The sequence below is a fragment of the Indicator indicator genome, chromosome 2 (genome assembly GCF_027791375.1).
Source record: "Indicator indicator isolate 239-I01 chromosome 2, UM_Iind_1.1, whole genome shotgun sequence".
NCBI lineage: Eukaryota > Metazoa > Chordata > Aves > Piciformes > Indicatoridae > Indicator > Indicator indicator.
The window spans coordinates 60,224,825-60,250,024 of record NC_072011.1 but is presented as its reverse complement, the minus strand read 5'-3'; the positions used below and the strand labels follow the sequence as shown (position 1 = coordinate 60,250,024).

General features: G+C 42.0%; 1 protein-coding gene across 4 annotated transcripts in view; it reads left to right on the top strand.

Moving 5' to 3' along the window:
* Positions 1–25,200, top strand: part of MSH2 (mutS homolog 2) — a 64,730-nt gene that overhangs the window by 19,184 nt on the left and 20,346 nt on the right. For 3 of the 4 annotated variants that reach the window (XM_054399237.1, XM_054399235.1, XM_054399238.1), the window contains 3 exons: positions 13,577–13,776; positions 21,234–21,343; positions 24,954–25,077. In XM_054399237.1, coding sequence (XP_054255212.1) covers positions 13,577–13,776; positions 21,234–21,343; positions 24,954–25,077 — 434 coding nt within the window. Of the gene's footprint in view, positions 1–13,576; positions 13,777–21,233; positions 21,354–23,902; positions 23,926–24,953; positions 25,078–25,200 lie in introns of all 4 variants that reach the window. The other variant, XM_054399236.1, reaches the window with a different exon arrangement.

The following is a 25,200-nucleotide window of genomic DNA, read 5'->3' as shown; positions in this document are numbered from 1 at the left end:
GAACAGTGAACATACTCTTGCTTCTGGTCTATTTAACTTATATCCATAAACATTAGAAAGGTAACATGTTAGTAAACTTCAGTGGAAGCTTTGGAAAGATAATTTTGTCTGGCCTTGTAATTTAATTTCTTTTATCATGTATAAGGCTTCTGAAGTCTTTAATGTTTTATTTGCCTACAGTTTTGAGTTCCTCTTCGTACAAAATGAATGCAGATGAAAAAATATTTGGTTTTTTCTGGCAGAGAAATAGAAGTTGTTCAGTATGCTCATAGGAAATGTACATTGCAAGGTTAGCAAACTAAGAGTATTACTGTTGCTGGAGCAGTGTCGTAAACTTAACCTCTTGATTTTAATTAAGAGGGTGGAAACTTGTGAGAAATAAGCCACAAAAAATAATAATACTAATGAATACAGCTTTCCTCAGCTGTGTCTAGTCTTTGGAGACCATGCAGTGATACCATTTTATCACTAGACCCCAAAATGCTATGTTTAATTAAAAAAGAAAGACTGGCACTGTAGCATTAAGGCATTATGCTGAGAAGCAGCTTTAGCTACTTCTCATCTTTGGTTTCTCTGAAGGTTTAGGGTGGGGCAGTTTCACTATGTGGAGTTTATGAACTTGCCCATGACTGTAGAGTTCTTGCTCTTTTTTCTTTATTATAAGAAATGGAGGTTTATTAGTAGTTCTTAAAAGATGGGCATTTGTTTTCCAAAGGCATAAATGTCTATGTTGATGGAATTGCAGTCTTCAAACAATGGTGAAACTGGTTGTTCTTGCCTTTATTTAAATCAGGATAATTTTGCTTTCATGTCCTTGACCCTTGCTCACATTAGCTGTGAGGGATCTGGAACACATGCGTTATGGGGAGTGTTTGAGGGAGCTGAGGCTGTTTAGCCTGGAGAAGAGGAGGCTCAGGGGAGACCTTAGTGCTCTCTACGGAGGAGGTTGTAGCCAGGGAGGGGTTGGTCTCTTCTCCCAGGCAACCAGTGGCAGAAGGAGAGGACACAGTCTCAAGGTGCTGCAGGGGAGGTTTAGGCTGGATGTTAGGAAGAAATTCTTCCCAGATAGAGAGATTGGCCTTTGGAATGGGCTGCCTGGGGAGGTGGTGGAGTCACCATCCCTGGAGGTGTTTTAAAAAAAAGACTGGACGAGGAACTTAGTGCCATGGTTTAGTTGATTGGATGGTGTTAGGTAGTAGGATGGATTTGATCTCAGAGGTCTTTTCCAACCTGGTTAATTCTGTGATTCCTGGACTCTGGATTGTTACCAGTTCTCTGTTGTTGGCAGTGGCACTAGTATTCATGCAGCTGCTTGGTAATCTTTCAGTGCATGCTGAAATCAAGGGTATAATATTGTATAGCATCTAGTCCAGTGAAGCAAGGCAGCTGCTAAAAGCGTCAATCCTAGTTCCTCTTTCTGGACTTCAGCTTGTGCTGCTCCCTTTCTGTGGTCTCATAGCTACAGAACAATTTGATTTGGCTTGTTCACAGATGGAAATGAATCCATGAAAAAGTGAGAAAAGTTGCAATCTAAATTTAATCCTTTTGCTCTCTGCAGTTGGTCCGTGACCTGCTGTCATCACAAACATGAGATTAACTTCTTCTTAAATGCAGATCAAGCCAGACCTGTTCTTCAGATTTAATAATGTGGCTGGTGTTTGCTGTCTTTTGTACCTTGACTTTTTTAGATCTTATGCTAATTAATTTATATTGCTGCAAGAGAATAGATTGTATATCTGGCTATCCTCTAATTGGCAAAGCTGAATCTGTGGAATGGAGCTGTTCACTGCTGTTGCTAATAAACTTGCTACTTTCCTGACAAATTCACTATGAAGATACCACTTGAGTTTTTTGTTTTTTTTTTTTAGCTCCTATGGAAAACAAGACCATGGAAATGCTATGAAAAATAATGTATGCATGGAAATAAATTAGGAGATGGTCTTAGTAACCTTGGGAAGACAAAACAATGTCTCTGGCAAAGTGTTTGGGGGATGCTTTGAGAATCTTGTTTTGTGAAGTGTCCTCTTAGAACTTTTGTCTGTACAGTTCCTTAAGGGTGAGAGACTCAACAATATACTGACTCAACAAAAGGCTGAGTTAATAATACTGTGCTGGATTTTTTGAGGTGGGAGAGCATTTGCTGTGTAAAAAAACATGTTGAAAATTCAGCTTAGCTGTTGGATGGTTTTGTTGGGTTTTTTCCCCTTCTGTGAGCATGTGTGTTTAAAAGCTGGAAGCTGTTGTTTTTTCTGTGAAGTAGCAGATTGCTGTAAGGTGAGAATATCCCGTTTTTATCTCAGCTTCTTTTCTGTGGAGCTAATTCATTAAGGGTAATAATTTGTTACTTCTTGACTGAGAATGAGGGGGAGTGGTAAATCAGATCTAAATAGTGTTGTTAGATCTAACTCTGGTCTGAATGGCAGTTGTCAGTAATAGTTAAAAACCACATTAAACAATTTTAAGAAACAAAAGGGAAGATGTATTTTCTTTTTCTATGACTTGGATAGCTGACTGTTTCTGCAAGTAATACACCCAAAACTGTGGAATGGGAAATAGAAGACACTTGGTTTTAGCTTTAAACTGTGACTGGGCTGATGATTTAAGTGTCATCTGGATGCAGAGGTGTGTACAAGTTTCTTTGCAGTACTTTTTGCTTTTAATGTTTTGATATTTTCAGAACCCAAGTCTTATAAAGCAAGGTTGATCTGCCATCAGAGCATGGAGTAGTCCATTTGCAAAGTGAACCATCAGTGGGAGATGCTGGTAGGCTTCTGAGTCCCTAATGTAGGGCATGCATAGCCATCTGTCCTATCTAGAGAGAAACAAGGGGGGACCATTGAAAAGCTCTGGTCATTGCTTGCCTTAGAAATGCTTCTGAAGATCCCTCTCTATTGCTCTGCAACACAGCTTGCAGCTCTTGGCTGTGTGAGGAGATAAGTGTGTGATGATATCAGGAGTGCTGCCAGCCTTGCCTTTTAGATGAAAAACAAAAGTTTCCTTTTGGCTTCTCTTAATTTTTGTTGTAGGGAGTTTGTGCACAAGCCTCAGAGCCTTGGAGTTTTTAGCTTTGACATGCTTCCTGGCTTGTGTGTTGCTGCTTTGTTTGCATATGCTTCAGAATGATGTCAGACACTCCCTTCCCTCAGGGTCTAATAATATTGCTGCTTGAGGAGTGAGATCTTCATTGCATTGAGGTGGTACCTTGATGGAAAGGATGATCACAGAAGGGACCTCAAAAAATCATCCAGTCCAACCTCCCTGCCACGGCAGGATCACCTAGAGTAGGTCACACAGGAACACATCCAGGTGGGTTTTGAATGTCTCTAGAGAAGGAGACTCCACAACCTCTCTGGGCAGCCTGTTCCTGTGTTTTGTCACCCTCACAGTGACAAAGGTTTTCCTTGTGTTCACATGAAACCTTCTATGTTCCAGCTTGCACCCATTGCCCTTTGTACTATCATTGGGTATCTCTGAGCAGAGCCTGGCTTTTGTACTCCTGACACTGCCCTTCACAACTTTTAAACATGAATGAGGTCACCCCTCAATCTCTTCTCCAAGCTAAGGAGACCCAATTCCCTCAGCCTTTCCTCAGCAGGTTGATATTTCACTCCCTTCAGCATCTTTGTTACTCTGCTCTGGAGTCTTTCAAACAGTTCCCTAACCCAAGATGGTGGTGTGGTTTGGGTTTTTTTTGTGTGTGTGTTTTTTGTTGTTGTTTATTCTTGATGAAAAGTTGATTTCTTTTTTACCTTGCCTAATCTGTTTGGGTTGGAAAATGTTTAAACACTTGTGCTAAAAGAAATTAACTATTGGTAACCTCTCTCAGAATACTGAAGTCTTCAGTGGGTATTTTGGGGGAAAGAAACGTTCACAAAACCCAAACATGATATTGGAGTTAGTGGTGCCTTTTCTGATAATCCTGGTTTGTTTTTTATTCTGAGCTCACTAGCTTGCAACCTCAGAATCAATATATACAGCTTCTAAATCTTTGCTTGATTGTTATAAAAAAATAACTATTTTGTCTGGTACCCTGATATAATCTCAGGACTTTCATTTGCTATCTCTAGACTTTGACATGATACTGAATGGGATATGCAGGAATTAATGTAGAGTGGGAAAGAATCTGTTGCTTCCCCTGATACATATTAATTTTATGTTCTATAAGTGTTAGTGATGTAGAGGAGTGAAGTCTTATTTGGAAGAATGCATAACAGAATTTAAAAACTGCTCTGTAAGTGGACCAACCGTTCTGAGTTACAAGCATCCAGTATTGCTTTCATGGTAGGATGGTTTGGAAAATTAGAGAAGACGGGAGACTGATTTTTTTTTTTTTTTTCCTTGGTTTTTTTTTCTTTTTTTTTTTTTTCCCCTTGATGTGGCTTTCTCTTACATTGCTTAATCTTTCAGGTTAAACAGCAGGGAGCTTGTTGCAGAGCACTTTGTCTGGCTGCTTAATAGCTTTGTGTGCCCAGTGCGATGCAAGTGTATGCAGTGTGATTTCTGTGGCTCTCCTAGGGTCCAAAGCTGCCTTTCAAACCTTGTATTCTGAGTTTCCTTCTCTGGAGACTTTCAAAGCCTGCCTGGAAATCTTCCTGTGTGGCCTGTCTTAGGTGATCCTGCTTTGGCAGGGTGGTTGGACTCAATGATCTCCAGAGGTCCTATCTAATTCCCCACCATTCTGTGCTTCTGTGACTACTTCGATAGAGCTGCAAAAAATAGACAGCATATTCATGACTGCTTCAAGTTACACTTTTGAGACTGAAAGATAGCAGCAGCAAGTTCAGTTCACTATCACTGCCCTGTGATAGTGGAATGAGGGTCAGTTGCTAGTACTAAATAGGTCCTGAGGGTATCAGATATGTGCCTGGAGATCCCTTGGTTTAGCTCACTTCTGATTTGAGAGAGAAAGTATGGTAGGGTAGAGAAAAGCAGCAGGTGGCAATACTACCTCGGCCTCTTTGTGGTGGCACTGTTGATTTCTGCCATCTTAGAAGTTTGTGGGACTGGTTTCAGGGTATAATTTCCTAGGCAGTTTTAGACAGCATCAGGGTACAACTGGGCTTGTCCACAGCTGGTAGAGCCACATTAGAGTGAGGTGGTTTGGGTGGAAAGCCGACAGAGCCACAGCAAAGAAGGATCTGTGTTTAAGGAGGGAGCTGCAACTGGGAGCATCCCCTTCAGTGTCAACTTCAGGTGCCTGCAGCTGCCTTTATCAGACTACTAGTTTTTCATCCTCTGTGCTGTGAGGCTTGTAAAGAGCAGGACAGTCCTCCAGCCATACCACTGAGCCAGGTTATGCTTGGTCTCTGTGGCATTTTTTTTCTGCAGAGGAGAAATTTTGAAACTCTGGGCCTAGCACTGTGAATCATTGCAAAATTTTGTAAGAAGCCAGGAAGATCATCAGACTCCAAGGATTGCTATAATCTTACTGAGATGACAGCATTGTCTTTGTAAGAATGCAGACATTACAGGTTGTGAGATGCATCACTGGGGGGCTGTTTGTTCCCAGTTTGCTGTTTCTGTTAACCTACTCTATGGTGCAGTATCTTTCAACTGCTGGAAGCCTCTGATTTCACATCTCCCACATAAAACAGTAAGACACTTTAAATTCTGAGTTGAGGATGTGTATACACTGTTGGATTCCTTCAGTGTCATCTTCAGAGTTTAGTTGTTTAGGCAGCCTGTATTTTTAGTTCATCTCTTTTGACTCTTTTTCAGGTTGCAACTGGTTTTCAGGGAGGGAAGCTGTGAAGTCATTTGATATTACAGAAGCATTTATAGCATGTTGTTATCTGAAGAAATAAAACCAACTTTATGCTACCATGCTAGGAGGAAACGATAACGTAGTTAGGGCAAGGTGGGAAACAGAAGAACTTGAGCCATTCAGTGTGGAGGGGAACAGATGTGAAAGTGCAGGCAGGATAGGAAGAAGCCTTCCTTACCTGGGTGCAAACCTCTTGCACAGGCCTGTTGGCATTGGCTGGGTTGTCTGCTTCTCCCTTCAGGCTCTTGTGCATGTTCACTGTTTGGGAGAGCTGAAAGAGAGCTTACTTATTTGCACAGCTTGTGACGTTCTGCTTTACTCTGCTCTGGTGAGACCTCCTCTGGAATACTGTGTCCTGCTCTGTAGCTTCCAGCACAAGATCTGTTGGAGAGGGTCAAGAGAAGGACCACAAAGATGATTCAGAGGGCTGAAGCACCTCTCCTGTGAAAACAGGCTGAGGGAGTTGGGTCTTTTCATCCTGGAGAAGAGAAGGCTCTGGAGAGATCTTCTAACAGTCTTCCAGTACCAGAAGGTGGCTACAGAAAATCAGGGAAGGGAAATATTTTTTTTTTTTTGGTTGTTGTTGTGACAGTTCAAGGAGGAATGTTTTCAAACTAGGGCAGGGTAGATTTAGACTGGACATTAGGAAGAAATTCTTTAGCATGAGGGTGGTGGGACACTGGGATGGGTTACCCAGAGAAGTTGTGGATGCCTCATGCCTGGAAGTGTTGAAGAGCAGGCTGGATGAGGCTTTGAGCAACCTGGTCTAGTGGGAAGTATCCCTGCCCATGGCAGGGAGGTTAGAACTAGAGGAACTTTAAAAGGCCCCTTCCAGCTCAAGCCATTCTCCAATTCACTCAAACATCAGAGTTTGGACCCTTAGGATCTTACTACACCAAATTGTACCAATTTCATTAAAATAACAGGAAGATTCTGACCCTTTTCTTACTATATTCTTTCTCAAATGTAAGATTTATGAGAGAGGTATGTATACAACTCTAGAAAGCAATGTTCTGAGTTGTGAATGAAACAGAAACCTGGCTTCAGACTTTGTGAAGTACTGGAAGAGCTGATGCTTGTGCTAAGTCCCCTGCAAGGCTGCTCCTGTATAAATATTGCTACCAGTTGGAGGCTTGGCTCCAGAAATCAGAGCAACTTCTATCTGCACAGTGTCCAGTGTGAACTGAGTGTGTAAGCTGAGTTGGAGAGCAAAGGAGATCAGTGATACAAAGTCTGTGGTGTACAAAGTAGAATAAAATGGCTTTTGATGGTGTTAGTGTTTCTAAAGTTGCTGATTCTTGGATTTTTTTCCTCAGCTTTGGTGTTACTTTTATTTCAGGTTGTTTACAAAGATTGCTTCAGTATCATAACCGAAGTTTTTTGTGCAAAACTCAACACTTCCAAAAGCCTGCAGGGGTTGTCTAAATCTTTTGCGTTTTTCTTTGTGCTTCTCTGAGAAACTTGATTTTTTTTTTTTTTTTTTTTAATGCACTTAACAGCTCTAATTAGTTTTGGCCAAAATGACCTGGGACGGTCGGTGTGATTTTTATGCTGCTAAGATGTGTGCTGGAGTGAAGTCATTCTCAGTGTCACTACAGCCCATCTATCAGTACAGGTTGGGGACTGACCTGATGGAAAATAGCTCTGTGGAAAAAGACCTGGGAGTCCTGGTGGACAACAAGTCCACCATTCTTTACAGTGAGGGTGATGAGACACTGGAACAGGCTGCCTAGGGAGGTCATGGATGCCCTCTCCTTGGAGGTGTTCAAGGCCAGGTTGGGTGAGGCCTTGAGCCAGCTGGTCTAGTGGAAGGTGTCCCTGCCCATGGCAGGGGGGGGGTTGCAACTAGTTGATCTTTAAGATCACTTCCAACCTAAACCATTGATCAACTACAGCAAATTGCTCTAGTGTGGACTTTCTCCTGGGTGTTAAAATCCAAGGGCTTCTTGTGAAAAAGAAAACCCAATTAGAACAGATAAGATGGTGGCTTGGCTTTGCCCTGCCCTCCTTTTGAAGAGGCAGTATCTGAAGCTAGAGCTTATTACATTATTCTGGTAATTTCTACAGGATCAGAGAAGAATTTTCAGTTTTATCTGTCTGGTTAAGCATGTCCAGGGAGGGTTTACCTTGGCTACACTGGATTAAAAAGAAATCTGAGTTTGAAGGAAACCTGAGAGAAACGGAAGTAATGGTACATGAAGTGTTCTCCACTTTTCTTTGTATAAAGGAAATAAGAAATTCAGCTGGTATAACTGCACACTGGAAATCTTTGTAAGTGGTGTTTCTCTGATAAAATTCTCTATGATTAGGTTGAAAAGTTGGACAGAAAAGTTCAACTTATTCTGTAGTCACAGAAAACCTTCAGCAGGCAGAGAATACAAATGCTCTTATTCTGTAGTCACAGAAAATCTTCAGCAGGCAGAGAATACAAATGCTCTTCAAAGACTAAGCTTTTGTATAGCCAGGGGAGTTTAAAACCTTTAAGAGCTTCTTAAAAGTCAGTCAACTTCTCCTGCAAATGTGCATTCTTAATTTGGTTTCACTGGTGACACTTTTGCCCTTGTATCATGTGAAATTTTTAGCTTGTACATGAAACTATCTGTTAGAATTTGGGATTTTAAATTACTGCTCCATAGTAGTAAGTAAATAATATATATTACTTATTAAATCACAGAATCATAGAATGTTAGGAGTTGGAAAGGACGTCTAGAGATCATTAACTCCAACCCCTTTGCCAAAGCAGAATCACCTAGATCAGGATGTTATGGGAGACATTATCAAAAGCCTGGTTGAAGTGAAAATAGACAATATCCACTGCCCTCCCTTCATCTATTTCTTTGGTTGTGCCTTTGTAGTAGCCTATCAGATTAGTCAAGCAAGATTTCTCCTGAGTGAGTCCATGCTGGCTACTCTTCTTTCATGTGGTTAGAGATGACCTCCAGAGCAAACTGTTTCATCTCCTTTCCAGGGATGGATGTGAGCATATCACTGATTTCATATGGATCCAAGTTTCATAATATGATAGAAAAAACACAGAGCCCTTTTTGTGAGCAGAGGTTCTTGGAGGAAGCTTTCTCTTTCCTGCACGCACAGAGGTATGCAGGAACTGCCCAGGGTTTGGCAGGATGTTGATAGAGAGATTAAGACATGGGTGCTTTATAACTCAGCTTGTTGTAGAGCTCACTGGTCTGTTAGGGGGTTTTATGCTGGTCAATCCTGCTCAGGCATTAAAAAAGTATTCAGTCTAACTCTGGTCCTTTATTTTAATCTGTTAATTTAGTTGTTACTAGACACAGAATTCTTTTCATCCTTCTCTATGTAATGGCTATACAAATCAGGCTGCTTGGAGGTAGCTGTTAGTTGGGGTTGTTTTTCTTTCTCACAGCACACTAAGCCTAATGTGAGTTGTTATTGCACAGAATTTCAAGCTGATGAATAGCAAAGGTTTTGAATAGCAGGAAGAAAAAGGTGGGGGGTTATAATTTTCAGGTACATATGTTGGCTTTCTGTTCTGTTCCCTGAAATTTTGCTTGCAGTTTTTGTGGCTTGATTTGCAAATCATAGAATCATCATAGAATAGTGTGGGTTGGAAGGGACCTCCAATGGTCACCTAGTCCATCCCCCTGCAGTCACCAGGGACATCCTCCACTGGATCAGGTTGCACAGAGCCTTGTTGAGCTGGACCTTGACTGTCTCCAGGGTTGGTGCCTCGTAGTGGACAACCTCCCAGTGGGCAACCTGTTGCAGTGTTCCAGCTCCCTCATGGTGCACAACTTGTTCCTAACATCTATTCTGAATTTACACTTCTCTAATTTCAAACCGTTGCCCCTCATCCTATCACTGCAGGCCTGTGGAAAAAGTCCCTCTGCAGCCTTCTTGCAGCCCCCTTCAGCTACTGGAAGGCTGCTTAGAGGTCTCTTAAAGCTGTGGAAGTTACAAACACTTAGAGCTCCCTTAGGTTCTGGGTAAGCATAAATAAATGCCTCCAAACACAGTGCTCATTTATATTCTATTACGATTTCCCTAGGTATAACTTTCTGTTATCTTGACTGTGGTACCTTAGGTCTGTGATGGAAAGTTTTGTCTCATTTTCCTTTCTCTTTCAGCTGCGTGGCAGAAACAAGTTACCCAGTGTTGTCAGCTGTTGTTTGATTGCACTTTCTTGCATTTCATCATTTGTTTCTTTTTATATGGTGGGTTTTTTTGTTTTGTTTCTTCAGTCAAGCTTTATATTAAAAACAACCTGTCACTTGATTCCATTATTACTTGTGAGCATTAGGTATGGCTTATAGTTGTTTTATCTTAATGTAGCCCTTTCTGTTCAACCACCTTGCATCTATTCTTACCCTACAAGAAATTGTTATGCAGAAAGTGGCATGAACATAAACCTGTCAACCTATTTGTGGTTGGCAGGGAAGACAGAACAGTACTAGGAAGATTATGAGATGTTAGTGTAATTAGCATGGTTTTAGCAGAGGAAAATGATATCATGCTGAGCTGAGAATTCTTTGAACTTGTCATCACTGTGGACAAATGAGGGGGGAAAAAATGAAAGAAAAAGAAGAATATATTAAAGCTTTCAAAATGTTTTAGACAAATTCTTATCCCAGAGGGTGTTGAACAAGTTGTGAGGGAGTCATGGGATGAAACCAAAGGATTTGTTCGTGTAAAAGGCACACACAAAAAGAAAACCAAACCAGAAAAAGTTATTTCTCTTGATCTTGGTAAAAGTAAGCTCAAGAGGCCAGAAGATATGCTTGAGATATGCTCTAATGATCAGGAGATCAACTGGCTAGCAAGGTACTGTGATGCTTTCAGAAGTGACACAAGGGCCAAACTTTTAATGAAAACTAAAACAGGCTGATTAAAACAGAACAGGGATGGTTTGGATTTTAATGAAAATAAGTTTAAATCAATGTGTATAGAAAGAAAGAAAGAATGCCATCTGCCTGTGTCTTGCAGAGCTTTACATGGATTCAGAAAGTGTTGGGCATCTGTGTGTCAGGATGAAGACAAGTCTCTGTGCAGTTAGGTTTTAAAGATAGGTCTGGTGGCATTATGGAAACAACTGCTCCTGGTCTTTCAAAATGTAGTAAGTTTCAAGAAGTGATTCCATGTGTATATGCCTGTATGCTAGAATTACTGATTGAGGAAGGACCTCATGGTCCTTAAATGCCCTCACATACGTAACCTAAGATACCAGAGGGCAAGATGGGTTGTAATGTAGAGGATTAATTCCTCCTCCTCTGCTCTGCCCTGATGGGGCCATATCTGGATATTGCGTCCAGTTCAGGGCTGCTCAGTTCAAGAAGCATCTCAGGGAACTGCTTGAAAGAGATCAGCACAGAGCCACAAAGATGCTGAAGGAAGTGGAACATCTCCCTGCTGAGGAAAGGCTGAGGGAGCTGGGGCTCTTTAGCTTGGAGAAGAGGAGCCTGAGGGGTGACCTCATTCATGTTTAACAAAGATGTGAAGGGCAGTGTCAGGAGAATGGAGCCAGGCTCTGCTCAGTGATGTCCAGTGACAGGACAAGGGGCAATGGCTACAAGCTGGAGCAGAGGAGGTTCCATGTGAACATAAGGAAAAGCTTTTTCACTGTGAGGGTGACAGAACCTTGGAGCATGCTGCCCAGAGAGGTTGTGGAGTCTCCTTCTTTGGAGACATTGAAAACCTGCCTGGATCTGTGTGACCTGCCCTAGGTGATCCTGCTCTTGAAAGGAATTGTTTCCAGATTACAGGATAAAAATGACCAAGTTACTTGGTTCCTGTAAGGAGGAACAAGTTGGCAGATACTGCCTCTCATTTCAGTAAGCTCTGACAGAGGCAGAAGGTACTGAGGGAAAGACTTGCAGATGGGATTTCCCTCTGTAATCCCCTGGGAAAGGTAGGCAGGTGTCTGGTTAGTGTCCTGTTCCCAATGTCTGGTGTGTCATGCAGGACACTTCACAGTGTAATGGAGAGATTACTGCTTTCAAAATGACTCCCAAACAGTCATTTCCTTTGCAGTTTCCATATGCAAATGTTCCTGTTACTGAAACAAATGTGGTTTTCTGCCAGTAAGCAGAAGAGTAGAGATAATGTGGTGAAAGCTGTCATTCTTCTGTTTGTATGTCTCTAAATGAAATTAACTTCCCTGCTGAAGCCAAGATATTGATAGATAGCATTTCAGTGTGGTTAATGAGAAATCAACACAGTGCATCATGTCTGGAGGTCTCTGAAAGGGGCAGAGTTCTTCCTTCATATTCCTAAAGTGTGACCAAAGAACACTCACCTCTCCAGCACTCCAGAATAAACAACACCTGACTTCTTTGTTTAACTATGAATGAAAAATAATGCAAAATATGTAAAAATGGCAATGTTAACTGATGGGGAAAAAAAAAGTATAAAAATTCACTTACATTCTGGTGGGGAAAATGTAATTTAATGCTTTGTCACTTCTCATTGAAATTTTATGCTTGCTTTCAGCACTTGAAAAATACTTACACCACTATTCAAAAAAGGCACCAAAATGTTAGGGAGCAGAAGCATGGACAGGCAGAAGGGAATCACACAGAATCACAGAATGGTAGGGGTTGGAAGGAACCTCTGGACATCATCTAGTCCAATCCCCCCCTGCCCAACCAGAGTAGGTTCACCTCGAGCAGGTTGCACAGGATGGCATCCAGGCAGGTTTTGAAAGTCTCCAGAGATGGGGACTCCAGATCCTCTGGGCAGCCTGGTTTAGTGCCCTGGCACCCTCATAGGAAAGAAGTTTTTCCTTACACTTGAGTGAAACCTTCTATGTTCTAGTTTGTACTTGTTCCCCCTTGTCCTATCACTAGGCACTGCTGTAGAGAGCCCAGCTCCATCTTCTTGACCTTTGTCCCTTAGATACTAGGGACAAATCCTGCCTGACCAACCTAGTAGCTGGACTGTTCAGTGGATAAGGAATTGGCTGAATGGTCACATCCAGAGGGTAGTGCTCAATGTCTTGAAGTCCAGATGGAGAGCAGTTACAAGTGATGTCTCTCAGGGGTCCATTCAGGAACCAGTGCTGTTTAATATTTTTATCAATGATACAGACAGAGGGATCGAGTGCACCATCAGCAAGTGTGCAGATGACACCAACCTGGGTGGTGCTGGTGATACACCAGAGGGACAGGATGGTGTCCAGAGGGACCTGGACAAGCTGGAGAGGTGGCCCAGGTGAACCTCATGAGGTTCAACAAGAGCAAGTGCAGGGTCCTGCATCTGGGCCAGAACAATCCTCACTATCAACACTGACTGGGGGGGAGGAGGTGATAGAAAGCAACCTTGTGGGAAAAGACTTGGGGGTGCTGATGGACGAGAAGCTGGACATAAGCAGACAGTGTGAGCTTGCAGCCCAGAAGGCCAGTGTCAGCTAAACTCTGCCAAGAGTGGGTTTTTTATCCTGCAGTGTGGGGTTTTTTTACATAAGTTATCCAGGAAGGAACAGATATTCTTTTTTATGGTGCAGGGAAAGGATTCATCTGAAAGCAGATTCTGTGACATACCTGCCAAACAGATGTTGGCATTTGCATTTGAAACAGCTTAACTTCAATGCTGTTCATTAGATGCTCCAACCACTAAAAATTACAGAAGCATGACATAGGCTAAATATTCTTGCTTGCTCAGCTCATGCTTTGTCCTGGTTTTCATTTCTTCTTTTATCAGGAATGTCGGCCAATGGTTGCAGCTATACAGGAAGGATAAACAGAAACTCTCAGAGAAATATTTTCATTCCAGGTAGTGACTTTATAAAAGAATTACAGACCATACTATGATCATAATGATTATAACCTTCTTGTTTAGGTTGAATTTGGTTGAAGCTTTTGTGGTGGATCCAGAACTCCGTCAGTGCCTCCAGGAAGATCTCTTGCGTCGCTTCCCAGATCTTAACCGGCTGGCAAAGAAATTCCAAAGACAAGCAGCAAACTTGCAGGACTGTTACCGAATGTACCAAGCTATTAATCAACTGCCTAATGTGGTGCAAGCACTAGAAAAATATGAAGGTAATGCTCACCCCTCTCTGTTTTCAGTGTTTTATAATGCACTGGTGATGCAAAGAAATAACCTGTAGATTTCCAAATATTCCTATTTTTTTTTTCCTGTGTTACTTTTGCTTCAGGAACAAAACTTAAAGACACTGGAATTTAGAATAACTGGAATTCTCAAGTGCCAATCAGACACTTACACATAGCCAAGTCCTTACATGACAAAGGGTTCCAGTTAGAATCATAGAATGATCTGGGTTGGAAGGGACCTCCAAAGGTCATCTAGTCCAACCCCTTCTGCAGTCAGCAGGGACATCGTCAACTAAATCAGGTTGCCTAGAGCACTGTGGTGCCTCACTTTGAATATCTCCAGGGATGGGGCCCCAACCACTCCCTGGGCAACCTGTTCCAATGTTCCACCACCCTCATGGTAAAGAACTTGTTCTTAACATTCAATCTAAATCTGCTCTTCTCTGGTTTGAAGCCTTTGTCCCTTGTCCTGTCACTGCAGGCCTTTGTAAACAGTCTCTCTCCATCCTTCCTGTAGACCCTCTTCAGTGTGTGGTTGAAATACATGAACTGTTGGGTGATGGCCTGGTGATCTTTGACATTGTAGTTAAACACTCACAGACACAACATAAACATGGTATAGCTCTAAATAGCTGGAGGTTTTTGTTGTTGCTTTGTGGTGGGTTTCATGTGTGGGTTGTTTTTTTTTTTTTTTTTACTTTGGGTTATTTTGTGTTTGGTTGTGGCTTGTTGTTTAGGGTTTCAGTTTTTTTGGGTTTTTTTGTTGGTGGTGTTTTTTTGTTTTGTTGGTTTTGTTTTTTGTTTTTTGTTTTTTTTTAAATCATAGAATGTTAGGGGTTGGAGGGGGGGACCTTCAGAGATTGAGTTCAACTCCCTGCAAAGCAGGATCACCTAGGGCAGGTCACAGAGGAACATGTCCAGGTGGGTTTTGATGATCTCCAGAGACAGAGACTCCACAACCTTTCTAGGCAGCCTATTCCAGGACTCCAACAACCTCACAGTAAAGAAGAATTCTCTCATGTTGAGATGGAATTTCAAGTGATTGAGTTTCTGTCCACTGCCCCTCCTCCTGTCACTGGGTGTCACTGAAAAGAGCCTGGCTCCATCCTCCTGACAGCCACCCTTCCAATATTTGTAGACATCGATCAATCCTCTCTCAGCCTTCTCTTCTCCAGACTAAACAGCCCCAGGTCTCTCAGTCGTTCCTTGTAAGAAGGATGCTCTACTCCCTTAATCATCCTTGTAGCCCTCCCTTGGAGTCTTTCCAGTATTTTCCTGTTCTGCTTGAACTGAGGAGCCCAGAACTGGACACAATATTCCAGATGTGGTCTAACAGGTCAGAATGCTCCTGTATTTGCTAAGAGTAACATGACAGTGTTTGTTCTGATCTTCATTAGCAGGAAGCTCCAAGCTATGATAAGGAAGTCTAGAAAACACAGAAGTTGCTATTTCTTTTCCTTTTCTATATGTTACCAAGAAAATGCAGAATTAAGGTGGTGTCAGCGTAACAGGGGGGTGACTCAGTATGCTAGTAGCAGTCCTAACATGTCAGAAAGCATATTTTTGTGTAAGTCCATTAATTTGTTTGAAAATCTCTTTGGATAAAGGAAGCACCAAAGCCCTAAAGAGAAATATTTTATTAAATGGCATGCTTACAAAATGAACTTCCTGTATTTGAGTAGAGAGTAGCATTTGCCCAGTATCTTACACTTTTTTGTACTATAGTTTTATGACTTCAGGTAATGAAACTTATGTTCTGAAATACCAATCTTAAGTTTTGATTGCTGCTTGTGTTATTCCCCAAAGCAGTTAAGAGCTGTGCCATGCTTTGGTTGTCTCAGTCATGTCCCTTTGGCTTTTCCAAACACACTCTGCTTGGTTTTGTCTTGGTGTGGAGCTCTTGAATTTCAGTCTTATTAGTTCAGGCTTGCTTGGTGTCATTGCTACTTTTTCTATTAGTTGTCATTTGAATCGACAGAATTTTTCTGTTAGAACATGGGAAAACAATTCCATTTTTAGATCTTTTGAGGAGCAAGCTGTGTAAGGCTAACTGCTAAGCTCACCATATGGGGAAAAAAAATAATAGACTGCAAAAGGTTCTTGCTGTTTTGCACGTGAGTCAGTCAGCTTTAGTAGGGCATTCAGCAGCAGCAGAGCTAAGATAGCTTAAAATAGGTGAAATGTGGTTTTTTGTTGTTTTGTTTTGTTCTAGTTTTTCTTTGTACTCTTATGCCCATGTTTAAAGTACAAGAATGGTCTGGTAATTTTGAATATATGTGACTGATTCAGACTGGATCTGATCATTTTCCTGTTCAAGGCAGTACAAAATCTTTTAACTCGCCAAGAGATGGAAAGTTGGAAAGACTTTTGACAATTCTGAGTATCAGAACTTTTTCTTCTAAGTGCCTAAAGGGAGACAGAGCAACTACACCATGAAATGATCAGCAGTGATGGTCTTTCCCTTAGCATGAGGCATTGCTTTGTTCAGATGCTTATTTTTATCAGTTAAGAAAGTTGAGGAGAAGGGTAATGAGTGAAGAGAACTTCTTTATTTTTAGGCATAAGAAACCTGCATAAGATGGGGAAGGACTGAGTCAGATGATTTTGCTGTTGCTGACAAAAGGGAGCAGTTGTTCATTACTTAAATTACTGGGGCATAAAATCTGAGGTATTTACAAGGTGTCTGCAAGAGTTATAGACTGGTAGAGATGTTGGAAAGGACCTCTGGAGATCATCTAATCCAATCTCCCTGCCAAAGCAGGATCACCTAGTGCAGGCCATGTGGGAACAAGTCCAGGCAGGTTTTGAAAGTCTCTGGAGAAGGAGATGCTGATGAAGCATCTTGCTTCCCATCTCAGACTGAGACTGTATTCTAAGCTGGTAAATATGCAGGGTACAGGGCTTGTTTGCTGAGTTCCAGATGCATTTTTATCGTACTGTGTACAGTGGCTTTAATATCCCCTTAGAGCTTCTGGAAATGCCTGTTCCAGTCCTGTTCTTTGCATGCCTGGTGCACTGGTGCATTATAACCATGCTGTGATCAAACTTGGCTGTTTCCCATCCTTTTGTCATTTCCAGCTGATTATTCTCCTACTCATAGTGGAAATTCATTTATCTATCAATGCATCCTCTTACTCACTGCTTAATTTTGCTTTGTCTCTATTAGCCCAGTTTTCAAGGTCAGTTAGTTACGCTCCTGATTCATTTTGTTCCACTTTCATCTACTGATACCTTCTACATTGTGGTTTTTGAATTATATACTGATACCTTCTACATTATAAAATTCACTAACAGAAAATTTACAAGCAACCTTCTTTTGTTCATTGGTGTTACTCATTCACACATCTGTATGACCGATGTCCTTCCAGCTTATTCATCTTTTGCAAGTCAGTGATGTCCTCTTTATCTGCCTTCTGATCACTGTATTAATTATGGATCTTGCATCTTAGCATCCCCTGTGGCACTGCTTTAGAAGAGCTCCCTTTGTCTTGGGCAGTTCTTTCAGACAGGCAGTGTGCTCTACAGAAACGATCTGCCTGCAGTAATCCTGTGCTAAACTTTATCCAAATTTGGATTTTGCTCCTTTTGTACCATTAAGTGGTTTTAAGTGCATTTAGTCATTGACATTTGTCTAGTTTCCCTTGATAGAATAATGCCAGTTTTCATCCTTCTGTTTGCTGCCAAGCTAACGACATAAATCTTTCCAGTTGGAAGATTATTTCTTGATTTGTATTTCCAGACAGCATTTTAAACGATACTATTAGTGAAGTCTTTAATGCACCTAATAAACACTTATCTATGCTTCAATAAGTAAATGATGGTTTAAATTAAAACCTGTCCCTGGGAGCAGAATGCCTTTATGATCAATATTCATCTCTTCTTTTCACAGGACATAGCTCTATTACTCTTTTTCTCAGTGGTTAGCTTACATGCTGATAATGTTGAGTAGGTACAACAGTGGGTTTTTTACCATATATCTTTTATACAAGTTGGAGTTCAATTTAGAATCTTGCAGTGGTGTTTCATAGAATTATAGAACTGTCAAGGTTGGAAGGGCCCTCAAGAATCATCCAGTTCCAACCCCACTGCCATGGGCAGGGACACCTCACACTACATCAGGTTGCCCAGAGCCACATCCACCCTGGCCTTGACTTCCAGGGGTGAGGCTTCTACTACCTCCCTGGGCAACCTGTTCCAGTGTCTCACCACCCTCATAGTGAAGAACCTCTTCCTAACATCCAATCTGAATCTACCACGTTCTACTTTTGCTCCATTCCCCCCAGTCCTATCGCTACCAAACACCCTAAAAAGTCCCTCCCCAGCTTTCTTGTAACCCCCTTCAGATACTGGAAGGATGCAATAAGGTCTCCTGGGAACCTTCTCCTCTCCAGACTGAACAGCCCCAACTCTCTCAGTCTGTCTCTATAGAGAGGAGCTCCGGCCCTTCTCTGGACACATTCCAGCACCTCCAGATCCTTCCTGTAATAGGAGCTCCAGAACTGGACACAGTACTCCAGGTGGGGTCTCACCAGAGTGGAGCAGAGGGGGAGAATCACCTCCCTTGACCTGCTGGCCACACTTCTCTTGATGCTGCCCAGGATGTGATTTGCTTTCTGGGCTGCAAGTGCACACTGCTGGCTCATGTTGAGCTTCTCATCCACCAACACCCCCAAGTCCTTTCCTTCAGGGCTGCTCTCAAGCCAGACACTGCCCAGCCTATATCAGTGCTTGGGATTGCCCTGACCCAGATGCAGGACCTTGCACTTGGTCTTGTTGAAACTTAGGAGGTTGGCTTGGGCCTACCTCTCCAGCCTGTCAAGGTCCCTCTGAATGGCATCTCTTCCCTCATGCTTATATTCTTCTAATGTCAAGTGTTAAGCTTTTAAAGAAAGCATGCACCTGCAGGTTTTATAAATCCTCATCATTCACTGACTCCATTATTTTGCTTCCTTCAAGTATTGGATACTGAATAGGAAGTTGAGTGGAAAGGGTAAATTAATTTTGCAATTTGTCAGTTTGAACCTTAGGATAAATATCTGTAAATATGTGCTGCCATTTAAAGAGTTTTGGACAAACTGGAGAGCTGGGCAGAGAGGAATCTAATGAAAGCAAACAAGGACAAGTGTAGAGTCCTGCACCTGGGCAAGAATAGTCTCCTGCACCAGTACAGATTAGTGTCTATTAATAGCTTCTAACTGCTTAAGAGCTTTAACTTTAAAAGCCTGGGGGGATGGAGAAGCGAGAAAGAGAAGAGGGAAAAAGAAACGAACCAAACTTCTTTCTACTTGAGTTGTAGTGCTGAGAGAGGAGAGATTCCCTTAGGTTACCATCCTCACTCTGTGACTTCTAAGAATTGGTACAGAAATTTTCAGAAAAATTAAGACATTTTCCCTAGTCTGGTACTAAACTGGGGAGTCTCTGGAATAGCCAGATCTTAATTCTGTGTTTCTCTGCTAATGTACAAAGCCATCACAGAATGTTAGAGGATGGAAGGGACCTCCAGAGATCATTGGGTCCAATCCTGCCTGCCAAAGCAGGGTCACTTAGGGTAGTCTGCACAGGAGTGCATCCAGGTGGGTTTTGAAAGTCTCCAGAGGAGACTCCACAACCTCTCTGGGCAGCCTGTTCCAGTGCTCTGACACCCTCACTGTAAAGAAGTTTCTCCTCATGTTGAGGTGAAACCTTATATGTTCAAGTTTTTATCCATTGTTCCTTGTCTTATTACTGCACACCACCAAGAAGCTTGGCCCCCTCCTCTTGACACCCACTCCTCAGATATTGATAGACATTGATCAGATCCCTTCTCAGTGTTCTCTTCTCCAGACTAAACAGCTGCAGGGCTCTCAGTCTCTCTTCATAGGGGAGATGCTCAAGTCCCCTGGCCATCCTCATGGTTCTCCATTAGACTCTCTGTAGCAGATCCCTGTCTCTTGAATTGGGGAGGCTAGAACTGCCTGTAAACATCAGAGGCAAATACTGTAATTCTGTACATATTCCAATGACTTCAAACCCATAGTTGGAAGTTAATTTGTGTAAAATCATATATTCAATAATGCTAATCTTGCCATGATTAACTTGACGTGGCTGCAAAGATGTAAACATTCATTTACTGAGAGCATTTTCACAGCTGGCTACTGAATAGGTGCTTATTTGTAGGCCTTCTTTGACAGAACTGGCACAATCTGTGCATGCTAAGTTAACTGTGATCTGCATTTTGTGTTCTATGATTCTGCCACTTTGCTCTGGTGAGACCTCACCTGGACTACTGCGTCCATGTCTGGAGCCCTCAATACAGCAAGGAGATGGAACTGATGGAGCATGTCCAGAGGAGGGCCATGAAAATGATCAGGGGGTTGGAGCACCTCTGCTACGAGGACAGGCTGTGGGAGCTGGGGGTGTTCAGCCTGGAGAGGAGGCTCCAGGGAGACCTAATAGCAGCATTCTAGTACCTGAAGGGGGCCTACAGGAAGGATGGGGAGAGACTGTTTACAAAGGCTTGTGGTAATAGGATGAGGAGCAATGGCTTCAAAGTAGAGATTGGATGTTAGGAACAAGCTCTTCATTATGAGGATGTTGGAACACTGGAACAGGTTGCCCAGGGAGGCAGTTGAGGACCCATCCCTGGTGATACTCAAGGTGAGGCTCGACAGGGCTCTGGGCAACCTGATCTGGTTGAGGATGTCCCTGCTGACTGCAGTGGGGGTTGGACTGGATGACCTTTGGAGGTCCCTTCTTGCCTGTGCCATTCTATGATTCTATGACTTCAAGCCAGTATGTCTGCTATGCAGTTTGTCCTTGGTGCTGCAGAGTATCTGTGCTAATAAAGACTTAATTTAATTTTAATGACTTACTATTTAGTGGAAAGTTTAGTAACTGTAAGATCTGAACTCTAATTTCAAACCATTGCCCCTCTTCTTGTCACTGCAGGCCTTTGTAAACAGTCTCTGTCAAGCCTTCCTGCAGGCCCCTTTCACGTACTGGAAGGTTGCTATTAGTTCTCCCTGGAGCCTCCTCTTCTCCAGGCTGAACAACCCCAGCTCCCTCAGCCTGTCCTTGTAGCTTAGGTGCTTCAGCCCCCTGATCGTGGACCTCCTCTGGACCCTCTCCATCAGGTCCATGTCATTCCTGTATTGAGGGCTCCAGAGCTGCATGCAGTACTCCAGGTGTGGTCTTACCAGAGCAGAGTAGAGTGGTGACTCATAGTAGAAGGGAATTAATGCCACCAGACAGGAGCAAAAATGACAGAATAGCTACAAGCTTCATCAGTACGTAAGTTTTATAATGCCAATTTTAGAAAAAGCTGTGCATCTGTCAGTGAACTACTCATAGCCACTGTGAATGAAAATTAATCAGCTGTTTAGTTGGGCTCTTTGTCTTGGATAAGTGAATTTTGGTAAAGTTGGGTGCTTTTGTGAATGCTAATTTTTCTTCTTTGCTCTTAACAGGAGCTCACCAGATGTTGTTATTGGCAGTGTTTATAACACCTCTTAATGATATCTCCTCCGACTTCTCAAAGTTTCTGGAGATGATAGAAACAACATTGGACATGGATAAGGTATGGGCTGGTGTTTGGGAAGGGCTTTACTTTGCAGCTACAGTTTCTTACTGAATTTTACAGTCTGCTCTACACATTGAATTTAGTTGGTCATCTAAACTGTCACTTTAGCCATAGAGTATCTGAAGATTGTTACTAGTATGGCAGTTGAGGATCTCTGGAAGCATTCCAAACCTACCTGGATGTATACCTGGGTGATTTACTCTAGGTGATGCTTCTCTAGCAGCAGGGTGTTAGACTAGATGATCTTCAGAGATCCCTTCCAGCCTCTACCATTCTGTGAAGAGGACATACCTCCACTGTCTGAAACTAACTAGCCAGTGTGAAAATGCTTTGGGTACATTGGTGCTGGGGACCTGAAACTATTTTTTAAGTAGTTCATCAGTATGAAAAGTGGGGAAGTTATTTTGCTGCTTTTCTACATATATCTTCAGTACAATATGTTTGTGGCATATTTCTCTGCTTCTGTAAAGTTCAGTAGACTCAGTTCTATCAGGTGAGGTTAAGTCTTGGTACCTGGCAGTTTTGGCTCTCTGAGAAGGCAATAAGGAATAAAGAGTGACTTTACTTTCTAGTATAAAGACAAAGCTCCTACAGTTAGCTTAGCCTTGCATCTACCCTTGCTTATAAAATGTTACTAGTGATAGAACTGTGCTTGCAAGGGAAAACCTGGCATTTCTTTGAGAGGAAAAATTTACCAAAGACAGCTGGAAGCAAAATTCCTGTTCCTTAAATCTGGAGTGGAAGGGGGAAGGGATGAGTATGAATGACTTGATTTGTTGTTTAACATTGAACATTTAGTATGCAGGCAAAAACATGACCCATTGCTTGAATAGGTAAAACAATGCCAAGGTTTTGTGTGAGTTTTGTACATCATCTTTCTTCTTCACATGATTTTTGTGACAGGATTGCTGAGATGCATTTTGAAACATACATGCTTGGTTAGAAACATACTTAATGTATCCTGGAGCGTATTAGAAGGAGTGTGGTTAGTAAGTCCAGTTAATGAAAAAGCCTGGATTATGTGTATAATTCTTAAATGACAGGGACTTAAAGTCTTCTTAATGATCTATACCTAATCAGTTCAAGAGATGATGTTAGATGATGTTACTTTGTATAGGTGTGGTCAGTAGGTAGGGAGAGGTTCTCCTCCCCCTCTACTCTACCTTGGTGAGGCCACATCTGGAGTATTGTGTCCACTTCTGGGTCCTCAGTTCAAGAAGGACTTCAGAGAACTGCTTGCAAGAGTCCAGTGCAGAGCCATAAAGATGCTGAAGGGAGTGGAACATCTCCTTGCTGAGGAAAATCGAAGGGAGTTAGGGCTCTTCAGCTTGGAGAAGAGGAGCCTGAGGGGTGACCTCATTCATGTTTATAAAGATGCAGGGCAGTGTCAGGAGGACAGAGCCAGGCTCTGCTCAGTGATGTCCAGTGATAGTACAAGGAGCAATGGATGCAAGCTGGAGCAGAGGAGGTTCCATGGGAACAGAAGGACAAACTTTTTCACTTATGAGGGTGTCAGAGCCCTGGAACAGGCTGCCCAGAGAGGTTGTGGAGTCTCCTTCTCTGGAGACATTCAAAACCCTCCTGCTCATAGGGTCCTGTGTGACCTGCCTCAGGTGCTCCTGCTCTGGGAAGGGGGTTGGACTGGATGATCTTTTGAGGTCCCTTCCAACCCCTAACGTTCAGTGATTCTCAATACGATGTTTCAGTAATTTGGAAAACTTGGGAGGCTTTTAGGATTGTCTAGGCATGGTAGTAAGGGCAAGGTATTGAACTTTGGAAACTGCAATGGCTTTAAAATTTTGAACACAAAAGATATTTTTCTCCAAAGGCCCTGCATTTTCTCTCTTGTGTATGCATTCATCAACTGCTTTTTACTGGTAAAGGAAAGACTGTTTGATTGACATGTTGCTGTAATTTGTGATCTATGCTAATGAAGAAATTTATAGCTTTATACTAGTTACAGACCATCTGTTGATGCAGTTTGTATGCCCTGGGACTGTTTTCTTTAAAACTAACAGCTGGTCTGAGCTTCACCCTTCATAGTCCAGCTCTTCAAATGTCTTTTCAACTTCTACTTTAAAAATGTTTTGCTGTCCTTCTGAACAGAGTAAGAAGTCAGTTATTTTTAATCAAGTCCCATAGAATCCTGTACGTCAGGTTTGGGATTTTTTTTCCATTCAAGATACTGGAAAATGACTATTGATAAGCCAACACTTAACCAGAAGAATAAACCTTGTTCAAATAAATGTTGAAACTTGAACTTTGACTTGAATTCCTCTTTAGGTTTTTAGGGAGTTCAGCCAGCTCTGTTCTGGGTATGATTGAAGGACAGGTTGTCATAGTAACTAAATGATGTCAATAATCCATGCCAATGTTATAAAAAAGAAACATCTGAGTTCAAAGAGTGGGGGTTGTGGTTTATTCATTTACCTAGCTGTAATAAAAGTTAAGCAGCTGTCACTTCCATTTCTGTCTTTCACAGCATCCTAAGTGGCCTTTGAAAAACCAACTTCTCCAACCTCCTCCTCAAGTCAGGGCAACTTCCAAATTTGTTAGTACTTTTGGTATATTTTATCTCAGTATTAAGAGCACAGCCATTTACACAAGGACTTGTTTTAAGTTTAGCTATCTAGCCTAACATAGTCCCAGGTCCTCCTGCTGTCACCCCATTCATTTGAGCACCCCTTTGAAATGTGATCCTCTTGGGTCTTACTTCATTTGCTTTCACTAGAACCCTTTTTAGAACTCTTTGCATGTTTCCATGTTGGACAACAGTGCTAGTATTTTGTTGATTGTAGAGGGTTGCACGTTAAAAATGGAGTTGGGCTTGCAGATTAAACTTGATGTTTGCAGGGTTGCCAGAAACACAAACCTGGCAGTGGAAGCATAGGGAAAAGAGAGAGGAAAGAGGTGAAATACCACTTACTTCAGCTGTACCTCCTGAGAATGTTTAGCTTGGAAGGAAATGTGTATGCCAGCCTCCAAATCACTAGGGTGAAAATGGGTAGGACTTTTGGTGATACTGTGTAGGCTGCTTCTCCCACCTCTTGGGGTGTGTTTTGGGCAGGAATTACTGTTGCAGAAACTTCTGTTTCCAAAGCCTTGTTTTGAAATGCTCTGCCTTAATTAGCTGCCTAAGTCCAGTCTAGCACACAGATTATGTACATAAGTTTAATTCTCTCTGACTTCTCTTTTTCTCCTGTCTGCTCCTCAGTTATTTGCATGCAAAGAAAAGTGCAGATGACTTCACCTCAGAATGGAGAAGTCTGTCTAATTGGTGTATTTTGCTTCCTTTTTCTCCTGCCTGCTACTCAGTTATTTGTATGCAAAGAAAAGTGCAGATGACTTCACCTCAGAATGGAGAAGTCTGTTAAATTGGTGTATTTTGCTTGTATAAAGTATATTATTTAAGGGGGGAAAAAAAGGTTTTAAATGTTTGTTTTGTAACTGAATCAGAGATCAAATTATCACAACTAGCTTTGCATTACAAGAATATATAGATAAATAAAGTGAATAAATAAATAAATTCACAGTGTGTGATCAGGTAGGTGATTCCTCTTTTTTTACTGCCTACATTCATGGGAATTTTCTTGTTACTTTTCCCTAGGTGGAGAATCATGAATTCCTTGTCAAGCCTTCTTTTGATCCTAATTTGACAGAATTAAGAGAGGTGATGAATGAGCTGGAAGAAAAAATGCAGTCCTTTTTAAAGAATGCAGCCAAAGAACTAGGTAGGGCATGAAACTGCCTTTGATTCTTACCTCCTTCAGAGATCAAGTGGCAAAAACTGGTATTGAGGAGTTAAGGGATATTTGTATTGTTTTAATAGAATAGAATCATTAAAGTTGGAAAGA